The sequence below is a fragment of the Lutra lutra genome, chromosome 18 (assembly GCF_902655055.1).
Source record: "Lutra lutra chromosome 18, mLutLut1.2, whole genome shotgun sequence".
In the NCBI taxonomy this organism is placed as follows: Eukaryota; Metazoa; Chordata; class Mammalia; order Carnivora; family Mustelidae; genus Lutra; species Lutra lutra.
In genome coordinates this window covers 22,238,118-22,256,016 of record NC_062295.1, presented here as the reverse complement: position 1 = coordinate 22,256,016, position 17,899 = coordinate 22,238,118, and the positions used below count along the sequence as shown (strand labels likewise).

At 49.5% G+C, this 17,899-nt stretch overlaps 1 protein-coding gene across 3 annotated transcripts in view; it reads left to right on the top strand.

Moving 5' to 3' along the window:
• GSG1L (GSG1 like) overlaps positions 1-17,899 on the top strand; it is a 197,961-nt gene that overhangs the window by 53,802 nt on the left and 126,260 nt on the right. For all 3 annotated transcript variants that reach the window (XM_047714413.1, XM_047714414.1, XM_047714415.1), the window contains exon 2: positions 13,691-13,738. In XM_047714413.1, coding sequence (XP_047570369.1) covers positions 13,691-13,738 — 48 coding nt within the window. The remainder of the gene's footprint in view (positions 1-13,690; positions 13,739-17,899) is intronic.

The window sequence follows — 17,899 nt, the reverse complement described above, 5'->3', positions numbered from 1 at the left end:
TTTAGGTTATTTGCAGCCCTTTGTTCCTAAAATAATGCCGCCGTTATCTTGACCTTGTGTTATTTTGCACACGTGTGAGTATGTCTGTAAGATGAGTTCTAAGCAGTGAAATTGTTGGGTCACGGAGAATATGCATCTTTGGGAGTCTGCATTTTTAATAAATGTCCGAGGGCATGATGCTTCTGGTGAGAACTGAAATTAACATGGAGGTTGCTGAACAGAATTCAGATCTGGGTTCTGTAAACATCCCCATGGCTGATGGGGCAGACACAGGGAGGCTAGGGGAGAGACTGAGGTAGGGGGTCTCAAGAGAGATGAGTGTGTGTGTGTGTGTGTGTGTGTGTGTGTGAGAGAGAGAGAGAGAGAGAGAGGGAGAATATGTTCTGGACTGACCTGACCTAGTCTAAGTTGATTTTCTTTTTATTTTTTTTTAATCAGTGTAAGAAATCTCTAGGACATGAGAGGCTTGTTCTCAGTGGCCCTGGTTGAGAGCGCCCTGTGGGGTGTGGGGCCAGGATCCCAGGGGGCCAGTGAGCCTGGATTCTAGTCTCTCTTCTACCTGCCCACTTTGACCCCAGGCGGGTCACTACCTTTGTGATGTGGAGGCAGGGGGCTGGGAGGAATAGAGAAATGTGTCATTGTAGCATTTGAACAAGGTGTTTCCAGGTGAGACCCCTTCTGAGGAAGAGCTGAGAGATCAGTAGGGTTCATACTGCCTCTGACTTTCAGATTTCCTATGCTCCTATGACTTTTATGCTTATGTCTGGGGTGTTGTAACACATTATCTCCAGTTGTTTTATTCTGGTTCTGTGTTTACCTAGGTCTCTCTCTCTCTCTCTCTTTTTTTTTTTTACTTTGATGTTTTTACTATGAATTCTTCATTCTTGAGCTAATTTTGACTCTTCCCTAGGTGAGCTGGGTTTCAGTGTCATCTAGCTTTTTTTGAGATCAGCTCGGGGATCTCTCTTTCAAACACTTTCATGGCTGAGGATGTCAGCCCGTTGCCTTTAGACTTGAACGTGCTGCTCTCTTGCTATTTATCTTCCTGAAGCCTCCCCCAACAAGAACACTGTCCCTGTGTTTTCTTCCATTTCTCCTGAGGATGGGTTGAGTGCCAGCTCTTCTTGGGTGGTCTGGTGGCTCCCTGAGCATGGAGACACTATTGGGGGGGTCAGAGAGTGTCATCTTTTGCAAGGAGGAACTTTTGGTTGCCAGTTTCAGGGCAGCCGAGCAAAAGATTACCCCACTTCCTTCCTCTGTTTGGGATATTTGTTACTCTAAAAATATTCATGGCCGCTCTGTACAGTATGCAGGCTGTGTACTGCACAACTCCAGAGACTTTCATTTGTATAAACCAAGGCATGGATGGTGCTCTCAGGGTTGTGCAGGGTGGTCCTTTATTCTCCAGGAAGCTCTTGGCCTGGACTGGGCCTGGAAGTGCAGAACTCTTTTATCCCAGTGTTTCCCACATTTTAGTTTTTCTCATCTCACTTTTGTGTATTTGTTCTTAGCCATATACCTTTGTCATCCTATTTTTTTTTCTTTCTCTATATTGGCTCACGTTTTCTTTACCTAAATGAATTTAAAAGGGAAACTTTATATTACAATCGGAAATAGAAAACCAGCACAACTTGCTAAAAATAGAAGAACTATGTGTACACGTGTGTGTGTGTGCATGCGTGTGTGCATGCATAAAACAAAGCAATGTTATCAAATTCTTGCTGGATACGTCTGCCTTTTCTCTTTGTTTGAAATGGAAGATTAGCAGGTATTAGAATGATGTTAAGGACAAGCTAGCACAAAACGGAAATTTTCTCCTAGAAGCAGGTTGGATTGGAAGGGTTGGAAGGGAATTGGGAAGGGAAATCATTCTCCATGATGTGATTCAGGGTAATTTCGCACCATATCCCCCCGTCATGAGCCACTCACGGGATGTGTGAGGAAACACTGGCCCAGGCTGATATGCCACCCACTCCAGGCAACTTGAAGCTCTTGGCAGTATTTCCGCAGGTTGGGCTAAGCCTTGCTTATATTCTTTCACCACTGGGAAATTTAACGTTATCTTGGAGGGGTCTTTTCTATGGCTGGGCTCTGCTTGAGTTGATTGGATAGACGCCTGCTCCTTGGGCCCAAGTTGGTTTAGTTCCGCTCCTTGGAATCAAGCAGAAAAGTCAGATCTTTCTTCTAAGTTCTCTCTCTCCAAATGCGATTAAAGGTGGGGCCTCTCTATGAGTTACAGCACCCCGGGTGGAATCCTGGATCCACCACGTACTGTCTCTGTGTCTTTGGGTAAGGTACTCAAATTCACCAGGCCTCAGCTTCTTCATCTGATAAATGGGAACAATAACAGTACCTCCTTTATGTGGTTGAGAACTAGACCAGTGAGTACCTGTGGAGACTTAGAACAGCACCTGGAATATAGTGAGTGCTCAGAAGTGTCTGCTTTTGTTTTCTGTAGCAAGGGACTGTGGGCTTCTCATCCCCCCTTACCTTCTCCTGGATTAGAAAGCAGAGGATTTGGGTTCCAGCTTCAGCTCAGTATCTGACTGATGATGAGAACTCAGGCAACCTGTGGGCGCTCCCTGGGTCTTTGTTTCTACATTCAGAAATGGTGGGCTCTGTGGTTCTTACATTCTTCCTCCATCTGTAACTGATTTGGATAATTCTGTGCCCAGGGCAGGGAGGAAATACCAGGACGAGAGAACGGAGGACCATAATCTCCATGTTAGCCACCATGTGTCACAAGAAAATGATCTATGCTCCCTTTCTCCTTTTAAATTTCTTTTTTTAAAGATTAAAAAAAAAGACTTTATTTATTTATTTGTCAGAGAGAGAGAGAGAAAGAGAGAGAACACGGGCACAAGCAGGGGGAGCAGCAGGCAGAGGGAGAAACGGGTTTCCCGCTGAGCAGGGAGCCCAATATGGGACTCGATCCCATGACCCTGGGATGAAGACCTGAGCCAAAGGCAGATGCTTAACCAACTGAGCCACCCAGGCATCACTCCCCAAACTTTTCTTTTTTTTTTTTTAAGATCTATTTACTTACTTGAGAGAGTGAGAGAGAATGAACCGGGTGTGTGGGGGCAGTGAGGAGCAGAGAGAGAAAGAGGGAGGAGAGAATCCTTGAACACATTCCCCAATGAGGACAGGACTCAATCCCAGGACCCCGAGATCATGACCTGAGCTGAAATCAAGAATTGGACGCTCAACTGACTGAGCCACTCAGGCGCCTCTTAAATTTCTCTTTCGAAAAATGATTTTGGGGAGGGAGACAGGACAGCTCATGGATTCCTGATGGTATTAAAAAAAAAGGGTGGAAATAAGACCGAGGTATTAGAAAAAGCAGATTTGTGTAGCTTTAACCAAATCCAGCAGATGGGATGGCATAAAAAAGTCACGATCTCCTTAATTTATCAAGCTCCCATGAAAGATGATGATACTAATAATTGTGAACATTTACTGAGTCCTTGTCAGGCACCAGCTGTCTCATGTGTGTGGTCCCATTTGATCTCTGACTACGTACAAGCCAATAATAGCTGCTGTAACAAATCTGTGGACATCTGTGGGTTAACATAGTAGCAATTCATTGTTTGCTCACATAACGTTTCAGTGTGGGTGATTCACATGGCAGCTCTCCTCCACACAGTGATTCGGGGACCAGGCAATTTCCATATTGTGGCTTCACTACTTCCTGGGGGTCTCGAAGCCCTCTGTATCTCGGTGGCAGAGGAAAGTGAAGGCATGTCCCCTTCCTAAAAGGCATCTCCAGGAAGGGCCAGGCACCATTCCCCATTCACGATAGAACGAGTCACATGACCTCATGAGGATGTACGGCTGCTGGTAAATATCATGCCTGGCTGGGTGGCCACTTCCTAGCAATGACCTCCCACTACAGAAGGAATAGCACAATATTTGATGGACCGCCAGCTGTTTCTATCACAGCCTATGTGGTAGAGAGCATAATCACACCCATTTTACAGATGAGGAAACTAAGATCCAGAGTGTCTGGGCTGGGTCATGGAGCTTGTAAGACGCAGAGCTGGGACTTCAACTCAAGACTCTGTTGAGCTCAGAGCTCTTACATTCCACTACTACTATATCAATTTAAGATAAGCATTTAGCTTCTTTCAGCTAGAAAATTCTTTAGAACATTTTTTTCCCCTATGGTTTTCCCACCGTGCCTGAAATGCCTGAGTAGGTTATGTCTGGAGACTGTGGTGATGAGGTCATGATGCCAGGCAGGATTTCAATCTCCAGGATTTTATCCACTTGGAGAAATGATTATCCCCAGAAAGTTGACCCACATTTTGGACTCCTGCCAGAAATCAAGGCATGGTACCATCTGTAAGAGATAAATAAATCAAAATATCATCAGCAGATAACTGTGTACCATCTGCTGCCCTGTCAGTTGAACTGGCAGAGGCCTCTGGAGAATTCCAAGGGAGGGCTTGCCAACACTCCGCTGCCAGCCTGGATCGCGAGAGGAGAAGCTTCGCACAAGATCTGCTGGCATTTTCCTTTATTCTCTGATCTTGGAGCTGAATTCCTTGAATTCAGCCAGCGAAGGTGTGTGAACTCTTGCCCTTGCCAAACAGTTAAAATTATTTCACATTGGCCAAGACTGTTGGGGCCAGGACCAGCTCTTCTCTGCTCTCCTAGCAAGTCGAGAGCACCTGCTACAGGGAAAAAAATGAACCATGCGTCTGCCAGGAGGGTCAGGTTCTTTGGAATCTGTGTCTCAGACCCAAACTCAGAATCAGCCACGTTTGGGTCCTGTTGGCTGGGCACCTGTAGATGTGGTCCCATCCTAGTGGCTGCTGATTTCTCCTGTCCCGTGTGGAGTCCTCTTTGGAGGGCGTCCAGGACTTCCCTTGGGGAGAATGGAGTTCTCTGGAACCTGCTGATTCTGCAAGGAGGCCGTCGTGGCCAAATGCAGAGGCTTTGCTGAGCCGGCTCAGTTTGAACCCTGGCTCCCACCGTGGGCTAAGTGAATGTAGACGAGTTTCTTGGTCTTCCTGTGCCTCGGTTTCTTCATCAGTAAATGTGGGCATGGTAGCTTGTAAAATGCGCTGGACCTGGCACCAAGTCCATGTGCCATATATGTTAGCAAATATTTGATGGCTGGCTTTGTGAGACAGGTATGACTGCCTCTTTCTCACCAGTCCCCTCCCCATGAGTCCCCTGACGCCGTTCCCCACCCTGTCCTCCACAGAAACCTCAACTACACCGTCTGGTGGGATATGGAATTAAGTCACAATCCTCAGACCCGGGGATCTGGTGATGCAGCCAAGGACTCTGGTCTCCCCAGCACCCCTCCCACTTGCTGCCCATCTTCCCACTGCCAGCCAGACCCAGGCTCCTGCGTGTTCATGCCAAGGGCAACTTGGCCAACCCTCAGCGCTCCCCAGACCTTCTGCCAGCTTTGGGCATCTGCTTCTGGCCACCCCCCTGCCTTCTGCCTGCACCCCTGCCAGGTTTCCTCCACCTGCTCAGGGTGAGGTCGCACCGTTACAGCCTCCTGCTTCTGGCTTGGAAGGACTTCCCGGTTCTCCTTGGGAAGAGTGCAATGTGTCTCTAACCTAGGATCCAGAGAAGGAATCCAAAACCAAAAAGGGCTCCTATTTACAGAGCCAAGCACACGACAGGAGTTTGCGTGCCCTCTCCTGTTTTCATCCCTTTTGCAAGCATCCGCTTTGCAAGCCAGGTGTCCGATGACTGCCATTCCGCTGGAGAGGAAGAGGGTCCGAGAGGCAAAGTCACATGACTAAGAAGAGGCAGAGGAGGGATTTGAACTCGCGTCTTCTGGCCTCTGAGCCCAGACACCTTCATTTGCCTGTGAAGAGCACCCTTTTTAAGGACAGAGCCTTGAGAACTCAGATGAGTGACAATGGTGGAGTCAGCAGCCCATCAAGCTGGTCCTTCTGCAGATGTCATCTGGTGGTTTAAATCCCAAGGGGAGATGTCTTGTTTTGCCTTGTTTGGCCTTGGAAATGAACCCCCCAACCAAATAAATAAAAACCATTGTTCCCCCACAGTCCCACAGCTAACAGGTGGCAGAGCTGGGATTTGAACTCAGGTCCCTTTGCAGTCAGAGCCTGGGCTTTTCACCAGGGAACACACACTGCTGGCCTCGGCGTGCCCCAGTGCATGTGGCACCACTTGCCACGGCCACACCCCTGCCTTTTCCTCAAGTAGACTGGACCCAGAGTAGGGACTGTGGGGTGGGCTTCCTGGCATCAGGCTGGAGTGGTGAGCCAGAGCGGGGGCAGCTGTTACCTGGCCGGTTGTGTTCACAGTGGATTCCTGGAAGCCTCGTTTCTGCTGGGGACACATGCCAGGTGCTCCCGTTGGGGCCGGATTGATGCGCCCGCTGGCAGGCTCCAGCCACTATGCTGAGGGCAATTTCTGAGGCTCCCCTTCCCCGCCCTCAGTTCAGCTGCATCCCTGCAGACAGTGGGTCAGAAGCTGTCAGCAGGGAGGGCGGGTCGGGGCCTCTGAGGTTAGATCTTTTCTTCCCGTGCTGCCAAAAGCCACCGGCCCCATGCGGTGATGTCACAGAGTCTAGGAAGAAATGACCTTCCATTTGTCTTTTCTGAGCAAGGGAGCAAACCTTTAGAAAAAGACATTTAGACACAACTTCTGGGATTTGTTTCAAGATAACCCCTTGGGATGGGGGCTATGGGCATAAAGAGACAGGACTGGCTACAGAGTGACACTTCCAAGCTGGGGGTGGGGACATGGGTCTCATTGCACTAGTCTCTCTGCTTTTGTACAAGGTGGGAATTTCCCATAATAAAATGCTTAAGAAGGACATTTCAGAGACACTGTTGATTTGCCCGAGGCCAGGATCTTGTCTGGCCGTGGAATGTCCTGAGTCTCTGTCCTGCTTCTGGACAATTAGTCCCTTGCACGATGGAAAGAGCTTTGGAAAGACAGGGAGCTGAGCCCACATCTTGATTCTGCCACCTCCTGGCTGTGTAACCTTGGGTAGGTCACTTTGCCTGTGTGAGCTTCACTTCCTCATCTGTAAAATGGGGCTAGATAACTGATCGTATTCAGTTGTGATGCATGCCAGTTTTGTCGCGTGATGCTTGTCCTGGGCTCTCCTAGGGTCATTGGATGCTGGATCTTAGGCAACATAACACATTATAGCTTCCACCTGCTGGTGGGGGAGATCTGCCATTTTCAGCCCCCAAGGGGGCCAAGCCAGAGGGACCAAGCTCTGCCTGAGATAGAGTGAGACAATATAATGAGAGATATTGTGATAAAATAACAGAAATTCAGAGCAGGGAGACATCTCTTTTGCGGGGAGGGTAGGTGCTTGGTGAACAAGGCAGTCTTCTTGGTGGGAGTATAGTGTGGGCATTGAGTTGGATCCTGAAGGTGAGGGACAGCTCAGATACCGAGAAGTGGAAGGAGAAATGTTGAGGTGGAGAGGTGGGAAAATGTAAGGCTATACCTTGGAAGCCCTCAGGTATAAAGCAGCAGGAAAGGAGGGGGTGTGTGACGTTCAAAGAGTCGTGTCAAGGCGATATTCAGACATCCATGCATTGTGGCGGGCGTGAGACTGAGTATGGCTGTCCCATGGGGGCTCCTCCTTGTCACTCAATAGGGAAGACACCCCCTTTCTCTTTCGCCCCAAGACCCTCCAGCTCAGCTCAGCTTCCTGTCTCACCTTTGCCTCCACACCTGTGGGGTCCTACAGACTAGAATCCCCCATTTGGTGTAATTCTTTATGAAATGCTCTTCATTTATTTGTTAACCTACGATCATGCCTGGAGCCCCTGTTACTGTCCCAGGCATTGAAGATGCAGCAGTGAGTGGGACCTGTGGTCCCAGAGCTTCAAGTTGTTGCGGAGACTCTAGGCAGTTATTCAGAAGAGCTGGGGAATGCCCTTCTGTGGAGCAAGGATTTTGAGTGGCTGATTAACATATACTTTAATGTAAGAATGGAAGAGCGTCAAGGGCAGGGACTTACCTTTTGGTTCGCTGTTCTATTCCCCCAGCACCTAGAACAGCACCTGGCACATGGGAGGTGCCCAGTAAATGTTGGTTGAATACCATTGTATGAATACAAAGCAGTGGCAGTGGGTATCTAAGAGAAGAATGTCAGGATCGGAATTCATTCAAACACTTCCCCACATCACTGCTTGATGTGCTTTGGATTCCTAGAATTCAGAGAGAGAGAGAGAGGAAGAGGGTGGGTAAGGAGGAATGGGGAGTCGGGGAGAATTCTGCATGATTGCATCCTTTCCTGGCACGCAGCCTCCAACCTGCAAGAGAACATGGTCAGGACCACGGTCAGCACCTATCTGCTTGGGAATAACTCCCACAGCCCAGAAGTCCCTCATACATCCCGCGGAGGACACAGACAATAAACAAATAATCAAATACATATACAAGATCATTTCAGATAGTGGTGGTGGAAGTCTGTCCTCCAACGTCTCTTAGCCGGGGAGGCGGGGGGTGGAACTGGTGGTGGTGGCGGGGTGGGAGAAAGGGGGGATGGGAAGAAAAGGGGAGTTGGTGGGGGCGGAGACTGCCCTCCACAGATGGAATGACCCCTGTGCCCTCTGGTTTCTCGTTGGTTCTGGCCAGTGGGAGGAGATAGTAGGAAATCAGAAGGCTGGGGTATTTTCCCCCTCTCCTGTCTCACTTTCTCCCTGTTGAGGTTTGGGCAGTAATGCGTTCCTCTAAGGAGTGGTTCTCAAAATGGGTTCCCAGACCAGCAGCATCAGCAGCACCTGGGAACTGGTTACAAATGCAGATTCTTGAGTCCCACCCCAGAATCTCCTGTTCTGATGCTCGTTTCAGTGTGGCTGAGCTCCCAGTGCCAGCGCCTCTCCTATGGCTTCACTTCTCGCAGGCTCCTTTCTCTTGCCTGACCCCCTCAGCTGGGAGAGGTGAGCCACATCTACTATTGCTAGGCCCTCACCCCTGTCCACCCTTCCGGGAAGACTCCCTTCACTCAGTTGTCTTCAGTGAGCTCTTTCTGGGGTGCCCGACTGGTCCAGATGGCCAGGAGGTCACTTCATATTCCTTTAGACAGGGTACACCCTCGCTAGGTTACCCACTCCCCTCTGGCTTGCCTCGGTCACTGCCAGCCTTTGAAATCTCATGAATGGGCCAGCCACCCTTGCATTGGGCCTAGGCACCAAGCCCCCCCATCGGTCACCTGTCTTGGGGCAAGGTGCAGAGATGAGGACCCCTTACAGGAGGTGGTGTGGGTATGAATACGTACTCTCACTTCTTACAGGAAAGGAATCTCCCATTACTTTATTTCTCGAATCTAATCGGACTGAGCTTCCCCTCTCCAAGGTAGGGAGAAATTCAGGCCCCACATAATTGTGGCTTCTCGTCAGCCCCTGGGGCACAGGAAGTCTTCCAAACTTTGGGGGAGAGCCTTCTAGTTTTTTCCTGCCCTTCTTCCTCCCTGCACTAATGGTTTTCTGGTTCCAGAGGGGTGCAGGAGTTTTGCTAAGCCTCTGAGCCCAGAACCCGATGTCCAGCTTTCTCAGGTTGGTTTCCTGGAAGTTTCTGACATCTCCATAGGGGCCTGGGGAGGTTCTGCAGCTCGTGGATCCCCAAAACATTTTCCCTGCTGGACCCACCCTCTTCCTGCACAAATTCCCGCTTTCTGCGTCCTCTCTGAAGTGGGACAGCATTACCCTCCAGTGGACCTCTGGGAACAAACACAGTGGGTCTTTAGGGAACTTTCCTTTCAGGGGATGAGATGCTCTCTTTGGCCTTCTCAATTCTTAGTAGCTTCTTAGTAGCTCACTGTGAGCCAAAGGGAATCAGAGTGAGAGGCAGCAATGGGAGAGAGGGCAACTTCAAGGTACAAAAATAAGGGAATTACTGGACAGTGTCCATAGGTTTGGGGAAGACATGGGACAGTGCAGGGCCACATCCCAGGCACAAGCTCATGGGGGAACCATATGTCCCGTCCTTGCCGCTGCCACTTGGCAGTGTGGATTCCTGCCCACTGAGCTGCCCTAGCTGTACCACCTGGTGGTGCCCACCATGCCTACTGGTCCACTCTGTTATAGGTACTACGGAAACACTAGCATTGGTGGTTTTCACCTTTTACAGATAGGGAACTGAGGCACCAGAAGGTTAATATATTGAGTCATACGTCTAGTAAGTGATGGAGCCACGCTGAACACAGGCAGGTCTGGCGACAGGGGCCCTGCTCTCAGCCCTACTCTTCACCTCCACCCACCATGATGGTGGTCTGTTCATCAGTCTGATCTCTCAGTAGACCGCAGAGGCCATGCCTCTTGTTTCCTCTGAGTCCTGTTTGTTGACAATGATGACAATAGCCACCACTTCCTAAGCACCCGCTCTGGTCTAGGCATCATATCTAAGCTCTGTGCCCCTGTCAGGTCTTTACAATGCCCCTATAGGTTCTATACCCATTAAAAATTCAAGAAAATCAAGGCACAGAAAGACTGGGAACTCACATGGCAGGAAATGACAGGGCTGGTATTTGAACCCAGCTCTGCTGATCCCAGAACTTAGGTTCTTGTCCCCTCTGCTGTTCTGACCCACAGACACTGTTGCTTGGAGGAGTGTCCATTGCAATACTACGATCCATCACTAAAATGACTTACTCTTGTTTTTTTAATGTTGCAAATAGATTTTTTTTTTCTTACAAGTCAGATTGGAGTACAGCTCTCAGCCTCACTGCATGCTGGAATTACTTGGGGGAGTTTTTAAAACCCCACGGAAGTTTAGGCCCCACAGCGATCAATTAAATCACGGTCTCTCTGGGTGAGGCTTGGGCTTCCGAGGGCTGAGAACCACTTACTTAAGTTGGATGAACTCTAGGATCCTTCCCAGCTTTCATGTTCTAGGGTTCACAGAATGTACGCTGACATCAGGTGTCAGTAACAAGCCACAGCTCCATGATCTAATTGACAAGCCTCAGTCTGAAGAGATAAAGTGCTCTTGTCTTTAGTTTTATTCCCCAATGAAGTCTTTTAGTTAAACATATCAACTTAATGATAATTGACAAAGATGTTTTAAAGGCTACTTCTAAAAGCAATAAGACAATATGGTACAGTTTGATATCATTCACACAAATGGTTAGCCAATTTTTACCACGAGGAACTGGGTTTGGAGAAAAAACTCCCTCTGTGTTTGGATTTCAGTTATTAGACCATTGAAATATCCATTCTTCCTTATGTCATTACTATGATTTTTTCTTAAACTTCAGCATGACCATGTCTGCTCAAACATCTTCTTCAGTCTTGTCCCTGTAGCAGAAATAGAAGTGTGAGAGCCATTTCATTTGGCCCTTGGTGGATTTTCCCTGTCTACACTGGTGTGTGGGGGGGTAAATGTTCTCAGGGGGATTCCTTTCAGGATCTGGCAGCTCTACTCAGTGGGAATGGCCGGCTGCAGTAGGAAGTTCTGACATAGCAAATTGGAATAGATAGCTGGAAAAATTTTAGGGTATGGAATTTGAAGTCTACACATTTGGACTGAGTACCGCTCCATCATTACTGGCTGTGTGGTCTTGGGCAAGTCCCTGAAAGCTCAGAGCCTCAGTTTGCTTGTCTCTAAATAGGGATTCTCAGAGCTGCATCATTGCAGGTTATTATGGGATCAAAGAGAAGGCAAACACAATTTTACAATAAAACCACTTAACAAGTTAGGAATAGGAGGAATGTCCTCAACCTGGTAAAGATTATCTATGAAAAACCTATAGTAAACATCATACTTCATAGTATAAGAATGATTTCTCCCTAAGATCAGGAACAAGACAAGGACATTTGCTCCTGCCACTTCTATTCAATATTATGCTGGAGATTTTAGCCAGAGGAAATAGGCAAGAAAAGGAAATAGAAGATGTCAAGATTAGAAAGGGAGAAGTAAAACTATTTCTATTTGTGGATAACATGATCTTGTATATAGTAAATCATAAGACTCCACTGAAAACTATTAGAAATCATAAGAAAATTCAGCAAGATTTCAGGGTACCTCACCAATATACATCAAATTATCATATTTTTATACTGTAGCAATGAATACTCTGAAAATGGAATTAAGAAAACAATCCCATGTACAATAGCATTGGAAAGAATAAAATTTTTAGGAATAAATCTAACAATAGAAGTGCAAAACTTATATTCCATAAATTATAGAACATTACAGAAGAAACTAAAGAGGATCTAAATAAATGGAAAGACATCCCATGTTCATGGATTGGAAAACTTAATATTATTAAAATGGCAATATTCCCCAAATTGATCTACAGACTCAGTGTAATTCCTATTAAAATTCTAACTGGCATGGTTCCTGGCTGTCTTAGTCAGTAGAGAATGCAATTCTTGATCTCTGGGTTTTAAGTTCAAACCCCATACTGGGTAGAGATTACTTAAAAATAAAAATCTTAAAAGAAAAATCCAGCTGTCTTTTTTCCCCCCAGAAATGACAAGTTGATTTTAAAATCCTTATAGAGTGGTGCTGGATGGCTCTGTTAGTTAAGTGTCTGAATCTTGATTTGGCTCAGGTCATGATCTCAGGGTTGTGGGATCGAGGCCCATGTCAAGCTCTGTGCTCAGTGGGAAGTCTGCTGGAAATTCTCTCTCTTTCTCCCTCTGTCCCTCCCCACCCCTAAAATAAATAAGTAAATCTTAAAAAAACACAAAATTCATATATGGAAATGCAAGAGACCCAGAATGGCCAAAATCAGAAAAAAAAAGTAATAAAAAACAAACAAACAAACAACAGTGTGGTACCAGTATGAGGTTAGTTATATAGATCAATGGAATAGAATTGAGAGAACAAAATAAAGTCTCCCATTTATAGTCAATTAATTTTTGACATCTAGATGGAGGATGGTGGCTGGGAACTTGGAAGGGGTGAGAAGTGGTCGGAGTCTAGATATACTGCCAAACCAGAGCCACAGATCAGATGTGGAGTTATGAGACAAGGAGATCAAGGTTGACGCCAGGGTTTGGGCTTGAGCATGCGGGAGGATGGAGTTGTCTTTTCCCAAGCTGGGGACACACTGAGGATACGAGGTGCGCCCTCATGGTGCTCACAACTTATGGGCCGCCCACCCAAGGATCATATGCAAAAAATGGAATCATAAGGCGACTGGTGTTGGAGAGGGCCAGGGCACCCTGAGAGTTCATGATAGGGGAAGCGTGTCCCCCGCAGGGGGAAGAGCACATGTGAGGGTTTGTGGTGGAGTGTCGGGGTTGAGTGTAGGGGTCCCCATGAAGGAACTTGAGCTTCATTCTTTGGGAAGTCATCAGAGGGTTTGAGCAAGAGTGTATATGCCTACGTGCATGTGTGACGTGATCAGAGCCATGTGTCCTGAGACCATCCGTTTGGTCACAACAGTGTGGAGCCCTGGGAAGCCCAGTGAGGGGTTGCCTTCCTCCTGCTGGGTCTGGATGGGGTGGGGGTTGTGGAAGGGGCCCGAGGGCATGGAGCAGGTGCAAGCCACCTGGCTGGATGGGTTGGATCGGGGGTGAGCCCGGAGACCATATCCCCGATGCTGGTTAGCTGAGTTTGCAGGTTTGCTGTCCAATATTCCCTCAGGGAGACTGAGTTTCCAGGAATAAGAGTTAGAGAGGCTTGGTGCTCAGTGACTAGGCTCAGGGAAGGGGAGAGGCAAAAGCCTGAAGCTCTCACTTCCACTCACATTCTGAAAATCCTTCTTTTCTTTTTGAAGGTGAAAAATGTCGGAGCTTCATTGACCTGGCCCCAGCATCGGAGAAGGGTAAGTGTGGCCCCCCCTCAGGTGTGCAAGCCCAGAGCCCTTCAGAGACCCTTCCTGCCCAGGTGGCTTCCCACAGCCCAGTGAGGGTTTCTCCAGCAGCGTCCCTGGGTGTTGGCTCCCCAAAGAGCCATAATCTTGAGCAGTCGGGAAGGGGATAGAGGAGGGGGAAGATCACCTTGTCCTTCCCCCGAGTGGGGTGATCCTGAGAGTCATTATGCTTTCATACTTCCAGTGCACACCAGGATTTGGGGGGGAGGTAGGATGGGTGTGCGGAAGCTGGGGTCAGGCTACACCAGTGTTGGGGTTACTGCACCCAGCTGCAGGATTTGACCTGGGTGGGGGAGTCCACCCACCCAGGTGCACCCACATCTGGACAAACCAGATGTCCTGTGTCTGTCACTCCCTAGTGCACAGCGCCCAAGAGCAGAGATTCTGCTCAGATAGGATGGTCAGGGGCTGGCCCCAGGTTGCGTGTGGGGCTAGCACAGCAGTCAGGATTAGCTTTAGCTGTAGGGAATGGTGGTCCAATATAGTCGGCTTCAGAAGAGAAATGTGCATTGCTTTTATTAAAGTTTCAAAGTAGGGGGTGCCTGGGTGTCTCAGTGGGTTAAGCCTCTGCCTTCTGCTCAGGTCATGATCTCAGGGTCCTGGGATCGAGCCCCACATTGGGCTCTCTGCTCAGCAGAAAGCCTGCTTCCTCCTCTGCCTGCCTCTCTGCCCACCTGTGATCTCTCTGTCAAATAAATAAATAAAATCTAAAGTTTTAAAGTAGGCAATCCAGGATGGCTCTGGTCTAGAACCTTGCTGCCCCTTTCCATTGTCTCTGTGCTTCGGTCTTCATGGTTTAAGATGGCAGCTGGTGCTCCAGCTGTCACACCTGCCTTCTGGGCAGCAGCTTAGAGGGGGCAAAGGAGAAAAGGCAAAGCTTGCATGTCAGCTCCAAGGTTTCTAGAAGTTGCCCATAGCACTTGCTCATGCCTCCTTGGCCAGAGCTTGATCCCAGGGCCAGACTCAGCTGCAAGGGAGGCTGGGAAATGAGGTCGTTATCCTGGCAGCCATGCGCTCAGCTAAGTCAGGGGCTTTATTTTTATGGAAGGGCAAGGGAGCAGATGCTGGAGGACGTGCTGGCCAAGGAACATAGGGGCTTGGCCACCTCCGGACCTGCCTAGTCCCTGCCGCCAAGGAGGAGGACAGCCAGGAGAGAGCAGGTGTGCTGGTGTCTTCCGACAGCCTGGAGATTAGGAGAGAGCTCTGGTTCTGGGTGCCAGGGTGGGGAAACTGAAGCAGAAGTCCAGTCCTAGAAACTGTCCCAGCAAGGGGGAATCTTGGGTGCCTGGCTCAGGAGAAATGCTCAACCAGGGCTTGGGGGAGGGGCACTGACGCCCCCTGCTGGTGGGGCCGGGCTCCCTGCTTCCCTGTGGTGAGTGTCTGAAGGGTCAGACATCCTGTCTCTTACCCATCCCGGGTGTTGGTAGAGGCGGCACGGGAGAGGGGGCCATGTGCCATGGAGGCTGGTGAGGTTCATGTCTTGCAAACACTATCCCCTTGGTGAGCTCCAGCCAAGTGGCAGCTCGTGAGGAGGGGACCCCCAGGCATAGGAAAAGGCTTAGCCACACCCCGCTGAGCAGGCTTTAGGCAGCGGGGAACTGCTGGCTCAGTTACTTTCCTGGTTTCTCAGCGACGGCGCCCCGTTTGGCTGCTGCAGGTGGCCACTCCTAAAGTTTTGAGCTGAGCATCTGGGCCCCGGCTTCCAAGCTGAGGTCAAGAAGCGCGAGGAATACCACAGCTAACACATGCGCATGCGCGCCGAGCCAGTGGTCCCTCCGTGCTCCGCCCTGTGCTCCCAGGCAGTAAACGAGAAGGACCTTGGGAGGAAGAGGATGACAAACTCACTCCACTGCCAGCTGAGGAATCTGCGCCTTTCAGACATGAAGCCACCTGAAGAGGCCCTCCCCAGGCGGGGCGGAGCCCAGGCTTCAGAAACCCCTCTGCTGTCCTGCGTCTTACAAGCCCCTACTCGGAGGCGGCCCCTCACCAGGGCTCAGCCAAAAACCGCAAGACCTTGGAGCTCCGGGGCCCCCTGGGCTCCCCGTCTGGCTTCTAGGAAGCACGGCCTGGGTGTGCACGCGTAAGCGTGCTTGTGTGTCAGGGGCAGGGTGAGCGTATGCACGCACGAGCAGGTGCTCCCCTGGATAGGGGCACATGGGTCTCCTTCGTGTGCCCGCACGCCTGGTGGTAGCTGAGCATGCACACACATGTGCCCGTATGAACGTGTATGGGCTCGCGTGCCCGGCTGAGTGCGTGCATGTGTGTGTTTCCAAGGGTGAACCTGCATGGGTGTGTGCACGCACGTGTGAGCACATGTGGCGTGTGTACACGTGTGTCCCTGTACGGTGGCACGTGGGTTGCTTGTCCTCCTCCTGGGGACATTTGACCTTTATTCTTGTTTCTTCTAGGAGGACCGAGAGCCCCAGAGAGATGGTATCTTTGTGTTTTACTGGCCTTGTGATTTTTCTTTTGGGGCTTGGTGGCCACACCACGGACCTTCTGGCTGCGTGTGTAAAAATGTTTATAAGGAGGCTGAGTGGGTTGGCTTTGCCACCACGTGGCAGGACGATTTGCACGTACTCACTGCCTGTCAAGCACGTCAGCTGTCCCTTGGATCAGCGGGCTTTGTCACACAGCCTCCCATCCCCAACCTGGCCCTCCAGATCCTGTGCTCACCTCCCATCAGGACTGTCTGTTTTACAGACGCGGACCCCCAGCCGTGGAGGTGGCGTGTGTGGTTTGAGGCCACAGCGGGAGTCTGGGGCTGGTGTTCGAGCCCAGGTGTGTCCTCTCCCAAAGCACACTCTCCTCCTGCATTCTCGTCCCTGCACGTGCTCCCTCTGTGACTTACCTTCTGGTCCTCCAGATATGGCAATAATCATGGGACTCATGCTAATTGGCTTGAGGCAGTGCTTACTGCGTGCTGAGCGCTGCTCTGAGAACTTTACTTGCATTGGCTCATTTTATTTGGCTTATTTTTAAATTTTTAAAAGATATTTTATTTATTTATTTGAGAGACAGCAAAAGTGAGAGAGATCACAGAGGGCGAGGGAGAAGCGGGCTCCCTGCTCCGCTGGAAGCCCGATGCAGGGCTGGATCCCAGCAGCCCGTGATCATGACCTGAGCCGAAGGTAGACGTTTAATGACTGAGCCACCCAGGCGCCCCCCCTGCATTGGCTCATTTTAATCCTTATTTCACAGATGAGGAAACTGAGGCATCGAGTGTTAATTGGCTTGCCTGAGGTCATACAGATAAGATGCTGGGGTTTGAACCTGAGTGGTTTGGCTCTTAAATGCCTGGTTCTTCCGAAAAGCTAGACCTTCCAAGACTCCGCGAGTGTGTGTGTGTGTGTGTGTGTGTGTGTGTGATGCGCGTTTCTTCCCCTTCCTCCTTCACCAAGACCTCTGAGTTGAGTTCAGAGTGTTTTCAGGCCAGTGCTCCCCTTCTTTTCTTGACCTCCTTCCACCTGGCAAGCCACAGTCATGCTTTCAAAGACCTTCACAGACAGCACCCACTCTGCCATTTTCTTCAGTACCCTCTCGGCCCTTGCTTCCTAACCCTGTCCCCTGGAAAAAATAGCTGTCCGTCATCAGTATTTTTACCACGACACGCATTTTTCTTCGTTGGTGCCTGACCGTTGTAGTTTTGTGCTTCACATGGGAAATATCTTTTTGTTTTATACTAGCCTAAGCCCCATTCATTTTTCATCTGGATTCCTGCCACAATCTCTTAACTGCTTACCTCCTTCCTTTCTTGCCCCCTGATTCACTTGTGTCAGAATGATCTTTTTAAAGCATAAGTCATCTCATGTGAATCCCTGTTTAAAGCCCTCCCTTGGCTTCCATCGCACTTTCGGAGAAAAAGCAAACATTCTCATGGAGGCCTGTGAGGTCTGTGGGATCTGGCCTTGAACTTCTGGGTCTCATCTCTTGCAATATCCTCTCCCTCACCACACTCCAGCTCCCCCAAATCCTGATGGTTCCTTGAGTCAGCCAAACGAGTGTGTGCCTCAGGACCTTTGCACTTGTTGTTCCCTGCTCTGGGAATACTGTTCCATCCGCTTTCTGCACAGCTGGTCCCTCTCATCATTCAGATTTTGGTTCAGTGTCACA